Source organism: Lynx rufus, unplaced genomic scaffold (assembly GCF_022079265.1).
Source record: "Lynx rufus isolate CCGP_SWC_20201006 ecotype Redwood Valley unplaced genomic scaffold, mLynRuf1.p SCAF_13, whole genome shotgun sequence".
Taxonomy (NCBI): Eukaryota; Metazoa; Chordata; class Mammalia; order Carnivora; family Felidae; genus Lynx; species Lynx rufus.
In genome coordinates this window covers 5,077,908-5,086,106 of record NW_025814827.1, presented here as the reverse complement: position 1 = coordinate 5,086,106, position 8,199 = coordinate 5,077,908, and the positions used below count along the sequence as shown (strand labels likewise).

The window sequence follows — 8,199 nt, the reverse complement described above, 5'->3', positions numbered from 1 at the left end:
ACTTCCCGCCTGGGGGACCTTAGAACTGTTTGAGCACACGAGGGGAAGACAGTACCAGGTCTGTGACCACAGTGATCAAAGGCCCCGCTCCACCTGTCTCACCAGGAAGTGGCAGCTCAGGACACAGAATGCTGGACCTCTGCTCTCCTTCACAGCCCCTGCCACCATCCTCTGCTGCAAGTACTGTCCTCCAGATTCAGCCAGCCTCTTTGTGAGGGGCCAGGATAGAGCCTCAGCACAGGGCACGAACGTTCCTCTCTAGCTGGAATCCTAGCCACACGCCCTCCTCTCCTTGTTCATAGCTTCCCCCTCCCCTTCCTCTCCCTCAGTCTGCCCTTGGCCTGACAGGGGACCGGCTCCCGGAGCAGAGACTCTCAGGGGCGCAAGTGAGAGCACAGTATGTTGGGAGAGAGCAGAGCCCCACTGGTGGTTTGGGTTAGAGCCTCTGTCCCACTGAGGCAGTGAGCCGCGTGACAGTTGGAGAGGTACATTCCAGGAACCAAAGCATGGCCTTTGTCCCTCCAGTGGCTCCTAGTGTTCTGCACCTGTGCCAGGCTGTTTCCAAGGAACAAGTTAATTTTCTTTTTTCACTGAAGTGCTTGCTGAAGCTTAGTATACAGAATTTCTCAGCTGTTCCAAGAATCTGGCTCTTTGTCCAAGTCCCCAAATTGTAGGAGCTTTGTAAACAGGAGAGATAAGAGTTAGGGGGAGGAGGAAGGATCTGGACTATGTTCCTTCATACTCAGTCTCAGCGCAGCAGCAGCATAAACCACGGCGATCACTGGTGGAACCTTAGCACGCACAGCATTCTTCATGGAGAAGTGGGGACAAAGGCCAGGTGGCTGTTACCTGTACACAGGAGATGCCCACATCAGAGAAAGGGCCTAAAAGGCAGACAGACAGATCAGTAGAACCTTTCTTGCCCCACAGGAGTGAGTCAGGGTGGGATCTGTGCACCCTGCACACTCTGTCCAACCTTGCTTAGGGCCATCAAGCCAGCACAAGAGCAGAGCCAAATCCAACCAGGATAACACGCAGCCTGGCCATAGCAATTGGCTCCTATCCTTTACCCTCAATCCCAGAGGCATTAGCAAGAGACAGGGCATCACCTGTGCCCAGGGATTGGGCCATCCCAATTCAGGGAGCATAATTGCTGTTCCAGCCGGGAGATGCGGAATGCCAGATACGATGAGGACATGACCAAGAAGCAGATCCTGGAAAAAGAGAGATAAGAAGGATATCTTATCTAGGAAAAGGGCATTTTTAGAGGCTCACCAGAAATAGGAGTGGGGACTAAGCTACTTCCAGTTGTACTTGGAGGAATTAGAGACTCTTGCCCTTTAGCTACATTCAGGCCTGGACATGTTTGTTCTGAGAGGCCACGTGGGGGTCCTGAGACTCGTCCCCATGGAGGTGTCCTCAAAGCTCAGCAAGAATTCTAGGTCCTTAAACTGAGCCCACCCTCCCTCTGACTGGCCACCTTGATCCCGTGCTTCCTTTTCAAGACCACAGAGATCATCCCCTAAGGAGGCAGGTCCACATTCCCCCAGCAAGTGCTGAAGCTGACAGTCAGAACTCAGCCCGCAGAACCAGAGGAAGGTCATGAGGTAAGGTGAGGGGAAGCCAGGGGCTGGCTGTTCATGAAACACCCCACCATGCTCACCGCTCTCCTGGCCCTCAGGCCAAATTACAGACACGTCTGGGGTTCCAAAAACTGCTCTAAAGGTAGGTAGCAGGAAAGCTGTGGCTCTCCCCTAGTCTATCTGATGGCCCTCTCCAATTCGGTCAGCCCTCCCCCTCCCCAATCCTGTGCAACTTTTATTCAACAGTTTCGTATCCTGCCGGACTTAATCCTAAATTACAGGGTTGTATGAATAAAAACTGGAGAGATTTTGTCTTGCTTCAGAAGGGCCTGCCATGTAGCCTCCAGACTCCGCCCAGGACTTTCAGTTGACCTGGGAACTCCCCACACACAGAGGCCCCTGCCAGACACCCAGGTGAGCTTGACACCCCCCCCCCCAGCCCAATATAGTCACCTACAGCACGAAGATGACCTTGAGGAGCTGGCAATCCCAGAGCCTCAGCTCCCCGTCGCTCCTGGGCAACTCCTCCAGTTTCTCCTTCTCACAGACAGCATTCTCTGTGATGGGAGAACAATTAGGCATCTTCTGGGGGCAGGAGGCAGGAGCCCAGCCCAGCAAGGAGCATGCCCACCTTCCCCCCCATTTTCTGAAGCTCCTTGGACGCTGCTTTCCCTTACAGATTTGAAGAAAGTAAGAAACAGCTTTAGGAAGAGCTGGTTGTGACTTTTCCTTTTTGCAGAAGTAGGGGGAAGAAAAGCCTGGTCTTTACAAACGTGATCATGGACAAGCCCCCTGAGCTCACCAGAGCCTGGAGGCTTCCTGGAGGGAAAGAAGCTGTCGGTAGGGTCCATGGATGCCCGAGGGATACAAGGGATGTTGTCTGGAAGGGACAGGGACCTGGAGGCAGGGCACACCTTTCTCCACTTCATCTCAGGGATGAGGACTTCCTGCAGAGAAGGCGGGAGAAATCGTCTATGACCCTTGGGATCTTACTTGTCCTAAGGGCCCACACTAGGTTTATCACACCTTCTCCAGATATTACCAATATGGAATCCTAGTGAGCATGATGTCAGGTACCCACAAGGGGAGAAACCATTACCATAGCAACCACATGTCTCTCTTATCTGCTCCTTTGCTGTGACCAGCCATTCTTCCAGGGAACAATGTCTCCGAAGACTGCTAGTACAGAACCAGAATGGGATCTAAGACGCGAGCTAACCCAGGTATATGTTCAGATCTGCTGAGTCCAAGAAAGCTCAGCACAATATAATTTAGATGGGATAAGTCCTTCTAATCTGGACTCTAACCCTAAGGACATCACTGACCTTGGCAGGGGATACTTGGGATTCCCATCAACAAAAATGGGAACATCACCTTCTATCCCCTGCATAGAAGTGTGCATATCGTATGCTTGGCTAAACGCTTAATGATTAATGAAGGAGGCTTCAAACACCCTGGGGTCATTTCCATCCGCATCACTGTTCTAGAAACTCAGCTCTGCCTACCCACAACCCCAGCAGCAAAGGAGACTGCTGGGGCCGCAGCAAATCTCAAATGAGTCTGTCTGGGTTCTACAGCGATAGCCTTTGAAGTTCTTCCCTGAGGATATCTCTATCCCCTGGAAGGCCCTCTTGATCCTGCTAAAGGAAAGAGGGTGGGTCACTGGCTCTCTGTCTGTACAGAAGTGGGATCCAACCTGCGTGGTGTTCTGGGGGCTGGACATCTGTTCTGCTCAGAAAGTCCACAGAGCTGCCCAGGACCTAGTGGCTCTACATGGTATGGAGCATGGTGGGTCTAGGGGACCCCTTGGCAGAGCATGGCCACTGGCTCTTGAACCTGGAGCCCAAGTTCTGCATTGTAGACCCTCCTGGGAGGCCCTGAAGCCTCAGAGGCATAGGGTCCCTCATGCCAGCAACTGTTCCTGCCAGCCTCAGCTCTCACCAGAGACTCGCACTCAGGTTCCTCTGGAAATTCTCTTACACTCAGGCTCTTCTTGCTGGAAGGCTAAAGAAGAAAGGGAACAGGGGTCACTTGTCCATTTGGAACACCCAAGGTCAGGGGTGAAGAGGTGTTAGTACTCTCCAAGAGAGCTTTACCTCCACATAAGCCACCTTGGGTCAGATGGAGCCTCACTCCCAGAGTTTGCAGGGGCTAATGCTGGAGCAGAGCACAAATCCAAGGCAACATACTTCCCCTAGCTCCTGCCCCTCCCCCACTTCCTCACCGTGGGCCAGAGAGAGCTGTAGGCACACTGGGAAGCAGCCACAAGCTTCTGTCTGTACATCGAGGAAGCCCAATGAGGCCATATACAGGGGATACACAAGGGCCAATGGCCTCAAAGGGACATGCTCACAAGCACAGACACCCAGTCCAAGGACTAAGTTCAGATACGCTGGACCTGAGCCTATTACTCCCCTCTCCCTGCCCTTGGTCCCTGTGTTGGAGAGATGGGCCAACCACTCCCAACAGCCTTGTCCTAAGACCTCAGTCCAGACCTGAGCAGCCTCCCTGGGCCAGCTCCTGCCCCTGAGCTCCATACCTGTAGGTGTGTGCAGACCCTCCTCAGCATGTCATAGACACTGTCCCGGGAAAGCAGTGACACAAAGACATACTGGGACAGAGAAAGAAAACAGAAAAGGGTGGGGTAAGTACAGACTGGGGTGAGTGCCAGAGTCAGGATCCTGGGGCTGGGTTGGGGAAATTAACAAGGGATGGCTGGCCCAGAGACTCACTGACCTTTTGGCTGGTATTGGTGGTGATGGCCAGGCCATTGGGAAGGAGCCGGGCCATCTTGTGTTTTTTGATCATTTGCACAGACACCACAGGAATGACCACCTGAGTGGGAAGAGGAGTGCTTCTCTTAGGATCCACCCCAAAGGACATGGTCCCTTTGCTTCCTGCATAGGGCCCCAGCCACAACTGGCAATCAGCCAAGCATAGACACTATGCAGAAGCCTGGCCCTATGCTGAAGAATATCTGAACCATCCACTTTCTCATGCAGGCTCTGCTTCCAGCTCTACCAACCTGCCCCAGCTCTGACAGCACACACCACTCTGGGCTCTCATCCTATTATCCAGGAGGCCAAGGACGGCTGCTCTGGTGAATCCCATACTCCAGTAATGGAGTCCCCTGAGCTACCACCTGGCCACAATTATGGCTCCCTCTAAATGTGGCATCCCGCTCTGATTCTGAAGGCATTTCAGAGGCACCCATAGGCAGAATAAATTTTCTATGAGCTGTTCAGGTCGGCTCAGGCCAGATGGGGAGTCTAGATTGGGGGCCCTCCCCAGATGCCAGGTAGGATGCCTTGTAGTGACAGGCCTGCATGCCTGCACGGGAGGGGCCTATATCTTCCCTGGCTGGGACCTCAATGGGCCCATTGCAGGCCTTACCACTTATTACTACCTTGATATCCTTGCCAAAGAGGCTAGCATGGAAACAGAGCCAGTTGGGGGAGATGTAGAGCCGGCCCTGAAGAAGAAGGTCTCTCTGGAGGGCACAGGAACACACTGGGAAGTCACAGGAAAGAAGATTGCCATGAGCAAGGCCAACCCTGAAGCTCCACGGCCTGGGTCCTACACTCAGGAGTCCAGAGCCCAGCCTCAGGGACTGCCTTCCTCAGAATCCCACTTCCTGACCCCAGGCCCCAAACCACCCATTCCACCAGCACCCAGAGTCCTTCCTGAGAGTCCTGACTGCCCCACCCTACCCCACCAAACTGCTAGAGGTTCCCTCCTTCGCCACTCATGTCTCACAGGGTTCCCCAAGCCTGGATTCTTGCTCCCTCAGGCAAAACTCCCTGCCCTACCCTGCCCTGCCCTGCCCTGCTCAGCCCTGCCCTGGAGAGAGAGCCTCAATTGTGCAAATGCTCCAACTTGCTCACTGAGAGGCCTCACTGAGAGCAGGGAAGAGCAGTCATTGATACGAGCAGAACAAAAATAAGATTTGGAAGCCCTGATATTGCCTCAAGAAAACGTTCATAAATTCCATTTCATGTCCCAAATCTACCCAGTCTTCTCATACTTTTGAAGAAAACAGGCCCAACCACATCCAAAGGGCAGCCAGTTCCCGTATCGAAATTGTGCCTTGGAGGCTCTGGAGGAGAGGACCTGGGCCTCAGGCACTCTAGGCACCTGTCCAGCCACACCAGGGAGATAGCTCACCTTTGAGAACAACCTCCTCCAAAGGGATGTCCTTAAACAGCTTGTGGTATTGCTGGTTGTATTTACTCAGTAGTGTCTGCAAACACACGAGCTGGGGCTGAGAAGTCCTGGGGGATCAGACCACTAAAGGGGCCCTGCACCAGCCACCAGGAAATAATGCCACAGGGGCAGGGGCTCTGGTATGAAGCAGTCAGTAAGCAGCCAGTGGGGGTGAAAGGCTGAGTTCCAAGCACAGCATGTCTCTCGGTGATGGTAGATCCTAATGGGCAGCCTATGACTGGAGGGGGACACACCACCCCCACCCAGGAGGGGGACACTCACTTGGGTTTCCCCTGGTGACAAGCCTGGTGGCCAAGGAACCAACAGTCACTAAATTCAGGCAGCCCTGGGCCCCTCCCTTGGTGGGCAGTGAAAAGTCAGCCTCCACACACTTACCCCTTCTCGGCCACACTTCTTGATCTCTTCACTCTTCAAGCCTTCTGGCCAGTGCAGACTGCAAAGGAGACATTCCATTCCAGGGACAAGGAACCCTTGAGTTCTGCCCATACATCCTCAGGGCCAGGTCTGCCCTGGCTTCAAGCCAGAAGCTTAGAGCAGAGATTGGAGACTGAGGCCCTTCTCTAGGAGCCACAGCAAAGTGATAAGCAACAACAAGTATGTGGCTTGACCCTGCAGGCTACAAGCCCTCCTCCCAGACAGCTGTGGGCAGTGGCTCCCCAGGAGGTTCGCTCAGCCTGAGCCTCCGCCTCCTGGAGATGCTTAGGAGCCTCCCACCCCCAAGTGTCAAAAACCCTCTCCCACTTCTCTGGCCAAAGGATAAGCAGAGGAGAAGACCCAGGGATAAATGAGTAGGAGACACAAGGATGGGGACCAGCTTGGGGAGTGGGTGAGGTGGAGATGTCAGACTCACAGCTCCGGGGCCTGGCTATGGGCCATGATCCCAGCAGAAATGCCCTTCTGGAAGCCTCCTCCTGGCAGCCTGGAGCTCAGCAGACTCACCTGACCTGATGGAGGCTACCAAGGCTGAGGGAGAGGGGTGGTGCTGGAACGCAAACCTTTGCCCTGGCCAGGTTGGCCTGAGGACAGGTGGGCAGGGAGGAGGCTGGTAACCTGAGAAGCCTAGACTCTGCTAGGTCCCTGTGTGCTGGGACAGTCCCGGGAATGGGAGGAAGGGGCCGGGAGCAGCCTGTGCCCAAACTAACACCTGACGCAAGGTCCCCTTTCTAACTTTTCTTTAACCCTTTTGCCCCTTTCTTTTTTATTTTTTTAAAGTTTTTAAATTTACATGCCCGTTAGTGAGCACAGTGTACTATTAGTTTCAGGTGTACAATACAGTGATTCAGCACTTCCATACATCCCCCGGTGCTCATCACAACTGCACTCCTTAATCCCCATCACCTATTTCTCCCATCCCCCCAGCCCCCTCTCCTCTGGGGCAAACTGATGTTTGTTCTCTGTAGTTAAGGGTTGGTGTCTTGGTTTGCCTCTCTCTTTCTCGGTCTCTCTCTTTTCTTCCCCCCCCCCCTTGTTCATTTGTTTTGTTTCTTAAATTCCACATATGAGTGAAATCATATGGTATTTGTCTTTCTCTGACTGACTTATTTTGCTTAGCATAATATACCCTAGCTCCGTCTATGTCATTGCAAATGGCAAGATTTCATTATTTTTTATTTGCTCTGGTCTCTGAGGTCCTCCTGAGGGCTTCCCACCCCTAATCGGTATGTGTATCTGACCAGTGGAAAGGGCCTCACCTGGAGTTCAGGGGTGCCTGAACCCTGGCTAGTTTCTCTGTGCAGGACACAGGGCTCTTCAGAGAAGCTGTCTTTCCATGCATCTGCTGGTTGCTAAGCAGAAACAGGCCTGCATCAGGAAGGGTGGCTCTATGGGGACACCTTTCCCGACCAGCATCACCATCCCCAGGGCAGCTCCTCCACCCCCACCCAAGACCAGCCCTGCTGTTCAGGGTGAGGCTGAAGCTGTCAGAGTCCAGAGGCAGCAGTTCAGGCAGGAGTCCTGTGCTCCCTGATAGAAGGGACAATCTCACACGCCATCCTTCCTGGAAGCCTGCAGACCAGTTTATTCCTGGGTGGGAAGGAAAATCAGCCTGCCTTAGTGGAGCACCAGGAGGTTAAGCCCTAGGCCCCACCCCGGAGAAAGCACATCCGGATGGAGGACTCTAAGACTTGCTCATGGCTGAAACCATAGTGCCTGAGGTGCCCGGGCAGCATTACCATAAGCTCTCAGCACAATCCTAGGATGCTAAGGAAAGGATGTGAGCACAGGAGGCCTTAGCAGAGCTGAGGATCTGGGGCCACTAATGGTGTGGGAGGGGCTCTAGTCAACCCACAGGTGACCATGGGCTGGGAGGGGAGGAGCAGCCCCACACCATGAAGTGGCTTTGGTGGCCTTCAGACAATCAGGGCACCTTGGCCCTGAGAGCCATACTGTCTCA

General features: G+C 53.7%; 1 protein-coding gene across 2 annotated transcripts in view; it reads right to left on the bottom strand.

Annotated features, from left to right (window-relative positions):
- Window positions 1-8,199, bottom strand: part of GRAMD2A (GRAM domain containing 2A) — a 32,990-nt gene continuing 24,791 nt past the window's right edge. The window contains exons 1-12 of one of the 2 annotated variants that reach the window (XM_047074425.1): window positions 7,499-7,586; window positions 6,658-6,770; window positions 6,183-6,240; window positions 5,748-5,823; window positions 4,990-5,093; window positions 4,320-4,418; window positions 4,123-4,194; window positions 3,525-3,587; window positions 2,386-2,530; window positions 2,041-2,140; window positions 1,110-1,214; window positions 1-849 (exon numbers count right to left, since the gene is read on the bottom strand). In XM_047074425.1, the coding sequence (XP_046930381.1) occupies window positions 846-849; window positions 1,110-1,214; window positions 2,041-2,140; window positions 2,386-2,530; window positions 3,525-3,587; window positions 4,123-4,194; window positions 4,320-4,418; window positions 4,990-5,093; window positions 5,748-5,823; window positions 6,183-6,240; window positions 6,658-6,683 (852 nt within the window). In that variant the 5' untranslated portion in view covers window positions 6,684-6,770; window positions 7,499-7,586 and the 3' untranslated portion in view covers window positions 1-845. Of the gene's footprint in view, window positions 850-1,105; window positions 1,215-2,040; window positions 2,141-2,385; window positions 2,531-3,524; window positions 3,588-4,122; window positions 4,195-4,319; window positions 4,419-4,989; window positions 5,094-5,747; window positions 5,824-6,182; window positions 6,241-6,657; window positions 6,771-7,498; window positions 7,592-8,199 lie in introns of those variants that run through there. The other variant, XM_047074426.1, reaches the window with a different exon arrangement.